Source organism: Pagrus pagrus (genome assembly GCF_965226575.1).
Source record: "Pagrus pagrus genome assembly, chromosome: 4".
Lineage (NCBI taxonomy): Eukaryota > Metazoa > Chordata > Actinopteri > Spariformes > Sparidae > Pagrus > Pagrus pagrus.
This window is the reverse complement of record NC_140188.1, coordinates 14,447,878-14,465,244: the sequence shown is the minus strand read 5'-3', so window position 1 is coordinate 14,465,244 and position 17,367 is coordinate 14,447,878. Positions and strand designations below refer to the sequence as shown.

At 41.4% G+C, this 17,367-nt stretch overlaps 1 protein-coding gene across 5 annotated transcripts in view; it reads right to left on the bottom strand.

Annotated features, from left to right (window-relative positions):
* Positions 1-6,388: 6,388 nt before the first annotated feature.
* Positions 6,389-17,367, bottom strand: part of LOC311256144 (uncharacterized protein) — a 28,081-nt gene continuing 17,102 nt past the window's right edge. For 4 of the 5 annotated variants that reach the window (XM_084350980.1, XM_084350984.1, XM_084350981.1 and 1 more), the window contains 7 exons: positions 17,006-17,080; positions 13,855-13,946; positions 12,459-12,535; positions 9,303-9,453; positions 8,596-8,752; positions 8,433-8,486; positions 6,389-7,801 (listed from right to left, as the gene is read on the bottom strand). In XM_084350980.1, coding sequence (XP_084207106.1) covers positions 7,545-7,801; positions 8,433-8,486; positions 8,596-8,752; positions 9,303-9,453; positions 12,459-12,535; positions 13,855-13,946; positions 17,006-17,080 — 863 coding nt within the window. In that variant the 3' untranslated portion in view covers positions 6,389-7,544. The remainder of the gene's footprint in view (positions 7,802-8,432; positions 8,487-8,595; positions 8,753-9,302; positions 9,454-12,458; positions 12,536-13,854; positions 13,947-17,005; positions 17,081-17,367) is intronic. The other variant, XM_084350982.1, reaches the window with a different exon arrangement.

Genomic DNA, 17,367 nt, shown 5'->3' with positions numbered 1-17,367 from the left:
TTCTCTACATTTTTTTAAATATCATTAATATGTCCTCTATATTTTGATCACTGCTCTAGATGTTTAGATTTTAAACCTTTTCATGCATGAATCATTAAAAAGCAAAGTAATGTTTTTTGCTTTTTTAAAAAATTATATCTTTATTTGGAGTGGACATGTAAATACACCAGCATAGCAACAGTAGTAAAAATAAAAACAAATGTCCTTCCGGTTTTGTTTGTTTTGAGTCCAGAAAAAACACTTCGCCAGCCGTCCAAGCATACGAGTCCAAAGAAAGTATAGTCATTGATCGTGGGTCAAATTACGTTCGTCCTTCGTATTGCCCACTCTCCTCTAATAACTTAAATTTCACAGCGATTGTGATAGAGTAGCAACAGTGGATACACATTATCCTCTTAAGGACAGAACTGACAATTTGATAAACAGAGCCAGATGAGGTTTAAACGTTCACTTAGAGAGAACTCTGATACAGCTTTAATGTAGGTAGAACGAGGGACAGGAACCAGGGTGGTCGCTCGCTGCTGCTGTCAGAGAAATAATCATCAACAACCAGTCAGATATTAAATAAGTAATTTACAAAACAATATTACCAGTGAGATCAAATAAAGTCTGCTCTGGTGGGGGTTATGAATAAAATCCAGTTATTCCAGATTTGGTCAAATTTGTCCTTTTGGATTCTTAATTTATAGGTCATTGATAGATCCAATCATCCAGGGTAGGCTGAATTGGGCTTAGCCATCTCCTTGTAATTGTTTTCTTACTTGCCACCAAGAGTGTTTGCAGCAGCTTTATTTCGCTCCTGTGTCCCAAAAAAGAGACAAGACCCAGAGCATCAAAACTCAGAGGTATTTGAGTGTTAAAGACAGTGCTTAAAGTAAAGTAATGTTTGTTAATGCCTGTCTGTACTCTTAAACACATGAAAAATCATGGCAAAAAGTTTTATTTTAATATATTTTATTTTGAACAAGGTACATATCTGTCTATTGATTGCAGTGGACTCCATGCATTAACATGACACAGCAAAACATTATATAAAAAGACATTAAATAAAAGCATTAATAGAGGGGGCTTTTAAAAAACATATTATTTATTTAATTTTTTTGGACATTGTTGACCATAAGATTCTCATGCCACTGTTTCTATTGGCAGCTTATCCTCCACGTCTGCATATATTTCATGTATTTCAGGGGTCAGTTTTAGGTTAACTTCTTTCCTGTCTCTACATGCTGCCGCTAGGAAGAGTTATCCAAACTCATAACATCCCTTCTTCAGTCCTCAATATCAGACCACTGTAACTGAACTACAAAACTGTCTCTGAAACATAACAACTGGCTGGCTTATAACAAAAATCAGACATTTCCTCACATCCTCTGAGTCAGAAAGAGTCGTCGAGGCTGGCCAACTGTAACTCCCACAGTGACCACATCACCCCCATTATTAGATCCCTACTCTGGTTTCCTGCTCATTTCAGGGTCAACTTCAAAATACTAAAGTCCCTCCATGATCTCTCTCCATCAGACCCTTTAGATCCTCCCACTGTGGCATGCTGGCGATGCCAGGTTAAAAAAAAAGAAGGCTGGGGACACAGATTTTTCTCTGGTGTCTGGAGCAGCCGACCAGAGGCCTTTAGACACGCTCCAGTCAGTTGAGGCTTTTAAGATGAACCTCAATGCCCACTTTTACTCTCCGGCTTTTAATTGTACTGAGTTTGTTTCTACTTTTCAGATTCATGGGGTTTTATATTATGGTTAAACTGTTTTTTTTTAATCTAGCTGTATTTCCTTAATATTTGCTATGCACCTAGATGGTTTTATGTTTTCCTGCTACTATTTTAATCTTTCCTTACCGTACACATATGTGTCTTCCAGCCTGTATGTATATACACCGATCAGGCATAACATTATGACCACATGCCTAATATTGCGACGGTTCCCCTTGTGCAGCCAAAACAGCTCTGACTGGTCAAGACATGGACTTAAGACCTCTGAGAGTGTCCTGTGGTGTCTGGCACCAAGGCATTTTATAGTGAATCCTCTGGGTCCTGTATTTTAGGGGGTGGGGCCTTCCTGGATCAGACCTGCTCCAGCACGTCTCACAGATGCTCGATCAGATTAGGATCAGGGGAATTTCGAGGCCCGATCAACACCTTTGGCCCTTTATTGTGTTCCTCGAGCTGTTCCTGAGCAGTGTTTGCCATGTGTCAGGGCACATTGTCCTGCTGGGGGACCACTGCCATCAGGGAGTGTTGGTGTGATGAAGGGGTGTACTTGGTCCACGACAGTGTTTGGATGGGTGGTGCGTGTCAAGTGGCATTAACAGCACCCGAGGTTTCCCAGCAGAACATCACATTGTGATGAGATGATCAATGTTATTCACATCACCTGTCAGTGGTTCCTGTAAGAATGGGTTACTGTAAGAATGGTCTTAACATATTTTACTTCCTTTTTCTTCCCATTCTTGACTGTGCTTCAAAATAGATGTACTTGAATGAAAAGCAAACCTTGGTTTATGCCTGATGAAACTAGTTTAGAATGTGGGTATTGTGTGGATGAATGAATGAAACGGAGCCAGAAAGGCTCACGCAATAAAAACTGGCCACAGGCTGTGGAATAAAGACTACACCCTGTTTCCTTCCAGCTGCAAACAGTTTGTGTCTCTCTCCCTCTTCCTTGACTCTTTGACCAAGGCCTAAAGTGAGTAGATTGTATTGATCTGATTGAAGGGCTCAAGGACAGCTACACACAATTCAGGAATGAAAATGATGCATTTGATAAAGTAATGGCACTGACAGATGAGCTGATGAATAAACATTAGATTGGGCGCTGGGATATCAGTGGATCACGCAAGAGGAAGTTGCCGGCCAGGTTAGACAATACGCACGTTGATTCTACTCTGGGCAAATCATCACCTGTACAGCAAAACTCGGACCTACAGAAATTATGGAATGACATACTGGACAAGCAGATGATGGAGCTGAACACTCGTTTCAAGCCCGACACATTCGGCTTTATGAGAGCCGCTGCTGCCTGCTGCTTGCCACGGTCAGACACCTTCGGTGACAAGGCTTTCATCCGGCCCACCTGCGCGCACTTTTCCATTCCCGTGGAAGACGCAGAGCACACTGTGTTTGTGCAGCAGCGGACAGAGCCTACAGAGAACTTGTTCAGGACTGGTGCCAGCGGAACCACCTCCAGCTCAACGCCGGGAAGACCAAAGAGCTGGTGGTGGATTTCCGCAGGCGCAAACAACCCTGCACACAGGTGAACATTCTGGGAATGGACATTGAGATGGTGACGTTTTACAAGTACCTTGGAGTTCACCTGAACAATAAACTGGACTGGTCTCATCACACTGCAGCAACATACAAGAAAGGTCAGAGCAGACTCCATCTGCTGGGGAAGCTCAGGTCCTTTGGAGTGCAGGGGGCACTCCTGACAACTTTCTATGACTCTGTGGTGGCATCAGCCATTTTCTATGGTGTAGTCTGCTGGAGCAGCAGCATCTCAGCAGCAGATAGGAAGAGACTTGATAAACTTATCAAGAAGGCCAGCTCCATCCTGGGATGCCCTCTTGACCCAGTGCAGGTGGTGGGAGAGAGCAGGATGATGGACAAGCTGTCATTGCTGCTGGTGAAGGAGTCCCACCCCCTGCAGGGCACTATCACAGCACTGGTCAGCTCCTTCAGCGACAGGCTGATACACCCCAAGTGTGTGAAAGAGAGATATCGCAGGTCCTTCGTTCCTGCTGCTGTTAGACTGTACAACCAGCACTGCTCCCAGTAGACCTCACTGTGCACTGTGCCATACAAAACTATACACATATCCACACACTTTTGGTTTGCACTAGTTGGACAATTTTTAATACTCATATTTGTTATTTATTGTTTGTAAATAAAAATAGCAAACTTACACTGTTCATATTATAAATACTATGTCATATTGTGAATACTAAGTTCATATTGTAAATACTATGTATATACGAGTTAATTCTATTTCTTATCTTCCTATTATATTGCTTATTTTTTACTTTTATTATTGCTTAGTGTGACACTGTCCTTTGGCTGCTGTGACTAAGAAATTTCCCCATTTGCGGGACGAATAAAGGAATTCTGATTCTGATTCTGATTCTGATTCTGAAGACCACAAACGAGAAAAAAGAAACACTCGTAGAAGTGCTCGACGCATTCCCTCCGTGATATTTTCCCCAACATGTCTCCTGCGGGCCCTCCTCACATTGCCCATGACGACATGTACTGTGGAGAGACTCTTTTCAGCTGTCAATGGGATAAAAACAGGCGCCAGGGCAACAATGTTGACAGATAGACTGAACGCTTTGTCCCTGCTTTCATTTGAAAGGGAATTGACTGATTCACTGGAATATCAATAAAATTCTTGCTGCTCAGCACGAAACCCCGCCGTCTCCTGCTGTAACAAGCCCCAAGTCCCACAAGCAAGTTTGAATTTAATTGTGTGCATGTGTAATTATTTATCAACTATCTCGGATTGTTATGCTGTTGTTTATATGGTGAGATATGTTATTCATGTAAAAATTCTGAAGAAATAAGCTACAAGAGAAATAATTTTGGATAATTTTCCTGCTGTTTGTGTTTAGCAGCTGTGTCATTCTGAATGTAAGAAACAGTTAAATAATTTTGGACAGTTCCCTGCCCGCCGTGCTGGGTAAATAAATGGAGAGAGAAACAGACCCTCCAAAGATATAATTCCGTTTTAGTCTTGTTGTGTATTGAAGGTTCAAAAGAGATAAATGAAGTTAGGCTCACTGCCAAGGTGTATGTCTTTGTCCGCTGCAGCACTGAGCTGAGGACAGCGACACAAGAGCCACACAGGTAGAGTCGCTGTCCTCAGTCCCGCAGAAAAGCGCTGAAACGGAGATGAAGGGGCTTATTTTAACTGGCCCATCCAGTTTTCTGGAGGCCCACCCACAATCAAAATCCTGGCGCCGCTAGTGGTCTGAGGTGACATATGGCAACTGCCTGCTTGACCTCCTGGATCCACATTTTTTTTTAAATGTACTCGTGTCAGAACACGTGTACATCCATTGCACATCTGTCAGTCCAAGAAGTGGGATCCCTCCCCTTCCTAACCAATTTCTTCCATGCTAAATTTTTTTTTTCAGGCAAGACAAGACTTGAACTGACAGCAGTAGCTCTGTGATGTCAAAGTACCACTGAAAAGTTTCCACTAGTGGTAAAAAGCCAAGAAATAAGCGAGATAAGACACAGCAGGTTTCCTTTTGAATGCTTTTATTTGATTATAACTTTATTTCAAAACATAGAAGGAATCTTCTCTTATATATTAAAAATAAACATGCAATATAAAATTGTGTATACCAGTTATGCAGTTAAAGACATTTAAATATGCAATCTCATGAGTTTCTGTTGCTTCTACTGAAAATATTTTTGGTGTAATGAAAATGGGTTTTCTAGCTTAAATTCCTGTCACTCATACACGCACTGAACTTAAATTCACAGAGGAATGTACAGTATCATTCCCTCGACTGTGTATTACAGTGCAATAGTTACATTTACATGAAAAATGGCAACTAAGGAATGATAATTATAATAACTGGTGTTTTGGTTCTTTGTAGCATATTTGTATCCCTGATATTTTTAAGAAATGATTATCAATTACTAGCTTTATCAAATCACGTTATTTACATACAGTACAGTTGTACGAGTGTGCAAATAGCTGCAATTTATTATGTTGTTCAGCCCAAGAATGAAAGACATAAATGTTAGCTGATAGCTGTTTAGCTTATGTGAAAATCAAGATACATTTTTTTGCATGCTACAAGCTGTCATGACAGCAAAGACGAAATCAGCTACTTTAAGTTCGTCGTCTTCTTCTCAGCTCAGCTGGTACTGCTTGTTCTGCTGCCATCGAACTTTGGGAGTTCATCCTAGCGGTATACTTCACAGTACACATGCGAATATGTCACCATGCACCATGTAGGACAGCGTAAACGTAGTGATTGTGAGTGTCCTAGTATGTCTAGGATACTTCAACATGTTGGAGTGTTGGCTTATTTGACTGCGTGGGACGTTTTAACTTGCTCTGCATTCATGTGCTGTCGGAAGTACATTTCAAAAGATCGCAAGAATAGTACTCTACTTGTTCTTTAATCTCTACTGAAACGGTTTTTGAAAATTGTTCCTGTTTGCACATCATAAGTTGTTTGTTTCCCTGATAGTGTGCTGACAGTTTCATACGTCTGTTTCTATTGTGTTTATTGCTGTTATGTTAATGCTGCTCTCTTGATCAGCTCACTCTTGAAAAAGAGATTTTAATCTCAACTAGGCTTTTAACTGGTTAAATAATATATATATATATATATATATATATATATATATATATATATATATATATATAAATATATAAAGGATATAGATTTTTTTTTAGTTAGCTGATAAACCTTTGGTAAGAGTTCATAAAGGAATCATCAGGTTTTTTTAAGTGTTGTTTGTGGTCTTTTTTTTTTACAATTATTATTAATATTACAGTAAATACTATAGATCGTCAACCTCCCACAGAGCAACTATTACTTTCTAATTAATCAGCAGGTGTACGGGATATTATTATCATATTTGTACGATAATTTTGCCAGTATTTTGCCCAGTACAATATACAATCAATAATGCTAAAAGTGCTATAATGTACAACAATTTGACCATTTAGGTAATGCTTATATTTGTAGTTGACTTTGGTCTATGCTGTCTCATTTCCTGACTTGATCCAAGGGACCTAAAAAAGAAGGAAGGGTCATCATTACCTCCCTGAATTTTGCTTTGGGGCCGTGATTCACGAGGGTATGCTGAGTTCAAGTCAAATTGTTTAAAATGCACCAGCAAGACCAGTTATTTATTTAAAGGGGCTCGGTATAACTTCTGTGTTGTGCTGGAAGGAAGCGGACTTGAGAACGTGCATTAAGTCACATCCTTTGGACTGTCGTGGAAAAAAGTTCTTCACAAAGAAATCCACAGTCCTGCAGCGTTAAACAACAAACAAATTGCCCACAGACTTGTATAGACGACGGAGAGAGACAGGGAAGGTCTATTTTTTTACGTCGCATTACAATCCATTCGCATATGGCAATCTAATCTATCTGTAATCTATAAAGATGCTATCGCCAATGATCTAGCCATGTGCAAGGCTTGTCCTGAGTCACCACTGTCGCCTCCTCGGTGTAAACAGTAAGAGCTGCTGTCTGTGGGGGTATTAGGTTGCTCTTGAGTCAGCCGAACAAATCTGGGAGTGAACTTCACATTATGCAGAAAGGACTGGCCCATAGCTCATAGCAGGCTACATGTTTAAACCACCGGGTGGGAATGCTTTGGAGTTGTTGAAAGGCACCTTTAAAGGAGATGGATTGAGTGACAGAAAGTAATGTAACAGGTAATGTAAGTGATAACTGCTGCTGATGAGTGATTAATAAGGTAATGTAACTACTTTTCCAATGATTAATAAGTAATGACTGACGAGTAATCTATCCAATGCCGGCCAACACATGGCACGACCAGCTGTGACCTAACAGTGACCGCACTTGCGAAGTATGAAATGGAGTGACTGGAGAACAGAGTCATGGTTGGGATCAGTGAAGATATTGGGTGCATCAAAGAAATAGGCCTTTCCAGGGGTCAGTGTGGGGTAGTTGCAGTGATCAGGTGCTTTCAGGATATAAGGCCAGGGCAGGGCTTCCACAACTCCTCTACGTCCATGGACTTTCAGAACCCCGCCGAACACGATGCTGTGAGAGGACACACTTTCCACAGTCCCGACTTGCACTAAACCGGGACACAAACAAACAAAATTTAAAGAGGTCACATTATGCCAATTTTCAGGTTCATACTTTTATTTGGGGGTCCTAGTAAAATAGGTTTACATACTTTAATTTTCAAAAAACATGCACTTTTTCTCATATGGTACATCGCTGCAGCATCCACACTCCGCTTGAACGCTTCGTTTTAGCTACGGAGTGAGACATCTCGCCTCTGTTCAATCTTTGGTGAGAGTTGCACATGTGCATTACTTAACAGGCAGGATGTAGCCAATCAGAGGCAGAGTAGGGTGGGTCATGCCAAGCAAGGTAGTGTGATCTAATATAACGCCGCAACAGCTGCATGAGTGTATATATTTTATAATAAATAAATAAAAATATATATTTATATAATGCCTGTTACACAGTGATGCACATAAGTTAGGAAAGTAAAGGCTCGACTCCAAACCAGGAGTGTTTTCTGTGGGAGAAAATAACTCCCTTTGGCACGGACTTTTTCACTTTGCAGACCTTTTACATGCACGAAAATGCTACATAACAGAATAAAGGAAAGGCAAAACCCCAAAAACATAATATGACCTCTTTGAGAATCCATTCATAAACAGTATTTGTAACAAAGTTATAAAGTCATATCTTACTTTCTTTGCAGAGTTCTTGTTCACTCAGATTGTTCAGTGACTGAAGTCTGCATTCTGAAAATGAACATCACACATGTTATTGCTAAGATGCAGGAACTAGAATATAAATCATGTGGTAAAGATTCAGTTCTGTGAGGAAGTATCTGAGCATCGCACAACTGACCCATCTTGTTCTGATTGTGTCCTGGTTGGTGGACTGGACTCAGCTTCCCCTTATAGCATGCCCACAGAGAGGTGTTATAGTAGAGGTGAGCGCAGCATCTGAATCCCGTCTTGGCAGACCAGAGCACCGTCTTCTCCTCATGTGAGCAGCAAACATCCTAATTATAAAGGACATATTATGAACAATATGAATGGTCACATCGATGGCCAGTATACTGTAAATACGTATATACACCTTCCAAAATTCTGAACAAAAAGCTGGATGCATTGATGATTTAAAACATGTCAAACTTTGGAGCTGTTGAAAGCATATTTTTGTTACTTTTGACAGAGCTTGGCCCGTCTTTCAGACTGTGCTTGCATACTCTAAACAGTGTTTCCCACAGAACGGTTTCTTTGTCAGCAGTAAGATTTTTATGAAGTTGCTGTAAATACACAACTGTTTAGGATTTTTTCTCCCTCAATTCTGTTGTCATAACAGCAGGTGAGCCCCGTGTGGAGGAAACTTGTTAATTATGTAGTATACAACTTTTAAATACTAAAATGGGTCGCCAAATATACTGGTCGGCCGTTCATATACCTGGGCAGACTGCCCAAGTAAAATATATGTGTGGGAAACACTGCTAAAGTTTGAATGGGTACAAATATATATGCCTTGGACAGGAATAATGATAATAACAGTAACAATAATAATAATAATAATAATACCTGTGTTTTTTGCAGTATGGACCCACAGCACTGCGCATCATGTCCCAGCAGAGCCAGGTTGTACAGTGTCCCAGCGCAGCACTTCATCTGTGGGTTCTTAATGTTGTAGGTTCGAGCTCCACAGCAGTGCTCATTTTTTTCTTTGGGATGTCTGGGTGGAGAAACAGAGCGAGCATCGAATCAGGTGAGGGAGACAAAGAAGGTATTATTACTATAACCACGATTCAAAAGACATTGGGACGCCATGTAAAACGTAAACAAAAACAGTGTTCCTGAACCCGTGTTGTAATATACTTTATCAAAAAACAAGTGGAGAACCTCACCCCCTCCTTGCATGAGGGTGCTCCTTTTATACCCAATCATGATACTATCACCTGTTACCAGGGCCGCCCCTGGCAAAATTGGGGCCCTAAGCAGAATTTTATTTTGAGGCCCCCCCCCTTTACAAAATGACTGTATCACTAAATGCCATTTAGGTTTACAACTTTTTATTAGTAGGAACAAATCAAATGAACAGCCTCTTTCAACAATGGAACAAGCCTTTTACAGATGCAGGCTGCTTCAGTAGACATGGTGCCTGATGGCCCTTGTGACGTACTGGGCGCTGGCTCCGTGTCACCCTTAGTAACAAACTTCAGCATGGACCCTGTTATGACAAGAAATCCACCATACAAGCAGATTATTAAGATTTGTTTTGGTCTTAATGGTAAATTACACAATGAAATTAATGTAAATACTAGCCTCACAAAGATTAAAATGCAATTAATGCAAATATGACTACAGCTAATAATATTCATTATGATTTGATTTGATGATATTTCTATATTTAAATATTTTTATATACTTATTTTTACATTTAGTACTTAGGGTCTATATTCATACACTGCTGTTTGCTGCTGCAACACTTTACATTTCTCCATTGTGGGTCAAATAAAGGATTATCTTAATTTTTCTTATCTAATCTTATGACTTATGAATTAAATTCACCAAAAGATGGCGTCATTTTACCTCCATAAAAATAGCCCAAAACTTCTACTAATAGCATAGATTATTAGGCTATAAACCTGAGCCAACATACAAGCACCAACTGGTCAGTTAACCGCTCCTTTTTCAACAGAGGTGAATGTAGATGCAGTTAACAAGACATTCAATAAATGATAATCAGGGCCGCTGGAAAATTTAATCTCCAGTCCACATCTAGACAGAATTATCCTCTCTTCTGTCTCATGATTAGCAGGCTAGCAGCTGGGCTGTTCATGCCACAACATACCCAACTTCAAGTGAAGCACGAGCCTCTTCTTGTTTTGACTTTGTCTTTCTTTTGCTTGCTCCCGATTCATATTGCCGTTTGGACGCCATCTCTCCACCTGCATACAACTGCCTGTCGGCGCATCTGACCGCTGATTGGTCAGATGCTGCGTGCTGTCAATCATTGCGGCAACGTGTGCGGTGTCAGATTACTCGTCTCTTTTTAATCTCTCCTGCCTCGGGCTGACTCGGTGCTCTAAGCGCGCCTCACGGCAGCGATGCGCATCCTTTGCCCATTTGCAGAGAATGCGTCCCCTTGCGCAAAATGGGGCCCCCCACGGATCGTGGGGCCCTACGCACAGCGCGTGTTCTGCGTCTAGGGAGGGGCGGCGCTGCCTGTTACCAATGAACCCGCACCTGTGGAAAGGTACATTTCACAACTCCCAGTATTTTTGGGAGTCAATTATGTTAATGAGGTAAAACATTAAGTATATTGTCTTTTCAATTGAGTACCGTATATGTCAAAAAGGAGTAGTAAATAACCACATTTTGTTTCACTTGTGTTTAACAAAGCATCCCAACTTTTTGGCATCAGGGTTGCATTTTGTTAAAGACAGTTTAGATCAAAGATTGGCAACGAGAGAGTTGAAACACGCTACTACTTGCAATGTGCTGATATGCAATGTTCTGAAGAGCTGCCAGGTCACACCAATGTGACTGGGGTAGACGATGTTTCCACGGCAACGACTCTCAGTGCGTCAGTAACTTTCGCTCTGCGTACCTTTTCTGTAGGTGGATATTATCGGTAGCGTCTTAAGTTGTGAATGGAGACAGTGGTAGTGAGTTACTTGCTACAGACGCAATTCTGCTACTGTCAAAAAACTAATCCGTGCTGCTCCTGGACAACTCTGCCAACCTGCCTGCCTGCCTGCCTGCCAAACTAGTCCGCTGTTTCCATCCACAAACTCTCCATGCTAAATAAATCCCCTTAACCCTGATTTCAGCCTCCGATCGCTGCATTTGGGTCCAAGAGACCACGACATAACATGTATTTCACCAGGGGAATGGTTGATGACAATGCTCTCCTGTCTCTCCTGTCGCCTCTTGCAAAAAGGCAAGATAATCAACATTCAGAAGAGAGTGAGTTAAAATATGCTTCCTTTGGGCATTCATTTAACTTAATGTCAGGTGGTAAGATAACTTCTTCCACACAGTGTCTAGACAGGGTGTGTGCAGCAACAGCACAGCTGGAAACACATCCGTCTGAGAAATACAAATCTGAAGGAAAAACTGTGACCTAAAGGATAAAAGCTGAGAGTTGGATGATAATTCTCACCAACAACATATTTTAGATTACACAGTCATTTAATTGTTTCAAAATACTGATTAATGCAGCTTCACTCTGACAGCCAGACTCAAACATACCGTGATTTGTAAATATCAGAGCCCTCTTACAATATGGTTTACACCTGGAAGGCAGGCGTAACCGTAAGAGACATAACACACACGTACTCAATCAAGCATGAGACAAACATAGACACAGACAAGTTTGAAGAGGCACAAGCACAAAAGCAGCGGCAAACCCAGACGACAGACATTCCTTGGCTCCCTAGCTGGGCGCGTTTTTAAAGCATGCCAGGAAAAAAACTAATGAGACACCGGTCAGTGTTGCTGCTGGAATGTCTGGACTTATCTGTGCGTGTATGTTCACACGCTCAAAGAGACACTAAAATCAAGCATTTTCCATACAGCCTCCTCCCTTGGCTGTGGAAAACACACAAGCCCCGAAAACACATACCAGACACTGCAAAATGCCAAGCTGATTAAAAAAAACACAAAATGTTCCCATTGCACTGAATTTCACCAGCACTTTCCTAGACGTGTAAATACGCATGCAAGCATAATCACCTGTGTCCGTCGCAGCAGATCTCATCATGAGGCCAATAGACTTCAGTCCCACAGCAGTGTCCCGGAGAGGCATGGAGCTGAAAACAACAGCTGTCAGTTTAGGAAAACTAAATCCCCTCTACTTGCCCTTGTATAACAGAGGAGTCTGGATTGTACCAAGTCATACAACGTCTCTCCACAGCACTTAAAGACTCAGAGAAAACACAGTATAGTTTGCAGCAACACAGGCACAGGCATTCACAGTCACACATACATACAAATACACATAGAAACATATATAAAGCATGGATTTTGACATTATGAGGGAAGTTGCAGGAGTCTTACCACAACATTGCTTGTATATGTATTGTATATTATCCTTTTGCACAAGCGGTGAGTGTTGACGAAGTCAATGGCAGCACATATTTCTGTCCATTAGGCACAAGCATCCTCGTTCACTGTATAAAAGGACGTGGGTGGAGCTCCGAGCTCTCTCAACCAAGCTGTGCTATAACAGCAGAGTCTTTTTTTTATGGTGATGCACTGCCATCAGCTCTGGGACTCATTTATCATTTTTTGCAGCATTTCCACCTTAAAAAACATAGCTCATCTCCGCCCATCCCTCTCCTTCTCTCCTGAAACTTTGATTCATGCCTTCACGAATCGACCTCCGTAACCAGGCCCCCTCCTACCTCACCTACCTGCTCGCAGCCTTGGCTCCTCTGATGCCAAGCACCTGTCTCTACCTCCCAGGACCAAGCGATGGACCTGGGGCGATAGAGCCTTCTCCATAGCTGCCCCCACCCTCTGGCACTCTCTCCCCAAACCCATCTGAGACGGCACCGATCTGCCCAAATTCATTCCCTTTTGGAGATTTTCACGTCCTCTTGAATATAATGGATCTAGATGGCACTCGGCTTGTGGTGCTCGAAAAAATACATTTAAAAACTCAACAGCAATGTCTCTTTTCAGAGCCAGTTACTCAAAATAAAGTTTCATGTTGGCACTATTTTCTATCTGTATCACTGCGCAGAGGAAGTGTGCATCTACTCAGGGCCTTTCATTTTCATATGTCCTTCACCACAGTGACAAGGCTGGCGGCTGTATCTCTACAGCCAATATCTACAAATCTCAGCAACTCACACCAAAACAATCTAGATAAATAAATAGCACTACAGATAAGAGGTTAATTGTGCATTTTTGATTTTGGGGGGAGCTGTCCTTCTTATCAGAGAGCACAGAATGGAGCAACTAACAAAACAATCTCAACCTCAAGTTCAACCTTTTTTTCCCTCCTATCTATTTTCCTACACACGTCACTGGAAAAGGGTTAAGGTTTCATTTCACAGCATAGACGAACAAAGAAGCACTGTTGAAAGTCTACACCCAGCTGAAGTCTAAACAGTAAGTTCATTACTTGATTTGGTTGACCCTTCCTCTCAGATACACGGCCATCACAGCAGACAGCTGTTCTTGGGTTATACACTGCAGGGGCAGCATCACACTGGCCTAAACAGAGGGGAGATAGGAATGAGGGAGGGGTGGGAATGAGAAGGATACAGGAATTGTCAGTTAATCAAAGTGTGGGTGTATGTGAAAAACATGTCAGAAAAGTTGGCCCATGTCTGTTTACACCGCTGCTACCTTATTTCTCGGCACAATGCCCTCTGTGTTACACAAAAATGTGACAGCCTACGCTCTAATGTCCACAGGGCAATGGGTGGAAATCTGTATGTCTGGGTTCCAGGGCAGCAGAGATTAGCAGTTAGGAGGAATAATTAAACATGTCCGAGCAGCTCTCATACACCGCTGTGATATTTTCAGGCTGTATGGGTAAAAGAAAAAGGGCTTTTCTCCACACATTTCGCCATGGACGGAGCTTTTAACAAACATCCCAAATAGTTTACTGCTTAATAATTAATAGCTGCTTGTATCCATCCCGTACAGCACGGAGGCTACACTTCTAAAAAGACATCCCGCCCTCCTTTCCAACACACACCACTGATCATCCCTGATATTGATCGAACAATAAAAAAATGCATGGAAACTTCTCTGACGGCAGAAAGACAGGAGGAGGACAGGGCATCAGCATAGAAGAATTGTGCACACACCCAAATTTACTCCCAAGTGTTGTTCTGACTAACAATCAGCAGTTTAGCTTCAGGGCTCATCTCTTGGGTGTGCAAACTCATTTGTACATGCACCTGTGGGACTTCCTGTCTGCTGTCACTCAAATTTTTGGAGACGTGTTCATGAAGATAATCATCACTTCTTGACAAATTTAGTGTAGGAGGGGGTGGAGACGCATACTTGGCGCTGTCCTCAGAAGAAAAACAACAGTGTCAACAGGTTCTGCCCCTGTTTAAAACCAACTATCAACATTACTTTCTTTTAACTATGACAACGTAATCCTTTCGTTACCACAACCATTTGCTTTTGTTTTATTCTCACATGAAGTTCAAACACTACTGCAGCAAGTTGTCTCAATTGGTGTACATTTCAGCTCTGGTACGATAATCTTAATGACATCCCATAGTGTGTGTGATGTGGCTTGTTTGAGGTTGGAGATTAACAAGACAGAAGAACATCTGTGATGATCCTACTTCTGTTCGTGATGCAACTTGATTTCACAGTCGGTTAGGACTTGCAGTACTGTAGTTGTGAGCCCAGCCTTAAGTTAGACTGCTCACATGACTGCACGAGGAATTGTGGGCAGACAATCATCAATGTTGAATAAAAATTGTTTAACAAATGTATCCTTAATGATATGTTGGATTCATGTTAATGTGTATTTTCAGACACATTTAAACTTAAAAAAATAAAAAATATTATGAAAACAATAATTTGGCAGCCCTCCCGCAGGAACTCGGGACTGTACAAATAATTAAATTAATTAAAATAATTAATTAAAATATGAATGTGATGAACTCTAACAAAGCCTATTTGCAACCTAACCATCTGTAATCCCTCCACCAGTACGTTCTCCACCCCAGAAGGAAACCAAGTAGATGATTATCATCTTAACCTTTCACAATCATGTGTTGTACATTTTAGCAGCTTCTATTTTCTGCGTTTAGTTTAGATGTTTTTTGATCTGATATACAGACCCTTTCCAAAAAATTTGAATATCATGGAAAAGTTTATTTATTTCCATAATTCCATTCAAAAAGTTTAACTTTCATAGATTATAGATTCAGGGCCCACAATTTAAACGAAGTATTTATTTGTTTATTTGTACATAATTTGGGCTTCCAGCTCATAAAACCCACGAAAACAGGAATTCAAAAAATTAGAATACTGTGAAGAAATCACCATTTACTTCTCAGTTTTTGCAGAAAAAAAAAGAAAGAAATTAGGATCACATCAAATCAATCAAAATATGGTACTTTCAAAACGATATGTCAATCTTCAATACTTGGTTGGGAAGCCCTTTGCCTTAATCACTGCCTGGATGCGCCGTGGCATTGAGGCAATCACCCTGTGGCATTGCCTGGGAGTTATGGAAGCCCAGATTTCCTTGATGCTTGTTGTCGGCTCTTCTTTGTTTTTGGGTCTGGTGCCCCTCATTTTCCTCTTGATAATACCCCATAGATTCTCAATGGGGTTTAGGTCCTGCGAGTTGGCTGGCCAGTCATCTGGATCTCTGCCAGATTCTTGAATCTTCTCTGTTTGATAATCCGCTGAAGCCCATGGTCCTCTCTTCTGATGGTGCATCTTCTCCTGCCACATTTTGCCCTTCCACTAGACGTTCCATTGATATGCTTGGACACAGCACTCTGTGGCCGTGTCCAAATTCAGGGGCTGCAGCCTTCAGTGGCCTAGCCTTCGCGGTCCACGAGGGCCGGGTCCTTCGGACCGGTCTTTGATAGCCTCATCCACCGTTGTTAAATGGGACGGTCTAGCCTTCGGAGTATTTCCGGGTTGCCTCACCAGATGTTCCCGCCCCTTACCGTTACCTCACGATTGTGAATGAAGAGATGCATTAAAGTCTGTTTTGGTTCAAATCTATCAAACGTGTACATTTATTTGTGTGTGTATAAAAATTAACAACAAAATGTGTCAAATCTAAATTGAATCATTAACATTACCAAATAAACATTAACCCATTGGTGAATAACAACTATATTTACCATAGCATCACCAGCGTCACGTATTTTAACTGAAAGTTGAAATTTGGAGGTTTTGAAGTTTAACATATCTGGCGTTGGATGTTACATGACTAAAAACCGAGTACAAATCCATTACTTAAATTTAAATGTCATGTCTGCGCCACTTGATGTCGCCATTTTCTCTTGCCTCCTCTTCTGTTTTGGGACTGAACAGCGGTGCGCAAAGGATCTTGGGATATAGCAGGCCGCGAAGGATAGTAGCGATGCGTCCTCCAAACAGAGGGAAGGCTAGGCTGCATTTGTGGGCTGCATTTGAAGCAGCCCTCGAATTTGGACAGCCTTCGCGCAGCATTGTGACGTAATTGGCCTTCAAATGCGCACTTCGTGGGCTGCAGCCCCTGAATTTAGTCACAGCCTATGAATAGCCAGCCTCCTTAGCTATGAAATTTTGTGGCTTACCTATCCTATGGAGGGTATCAATGATGGTCTTCTGGCCAGTTGTCAAGTCTGCAGTCTTCCCCATATTGCACCGAACTGAGACAATTTAACCAAAGAGAAGCAATTTAATGACACCTGGGGAAACCTGTGCAGGTGCTTTGAGTTTAGTAGATGATTAGTGTGTGACACTCAGTTTAAAACATTCATGCCCTGCAAAATTTGGGCTGATTTCTTCACAGTATTCTAATTTTTTGAATTCCTGTTTTCGTGGGTTTTATGAGCTGGAAACCCAAATTACGTACAAATAAATACTTGAAATTGTTTAAATTGTGGGCCCTGAATCTATGAGCTATGAAAGTTTAACTGTACACAAACAATGTTCT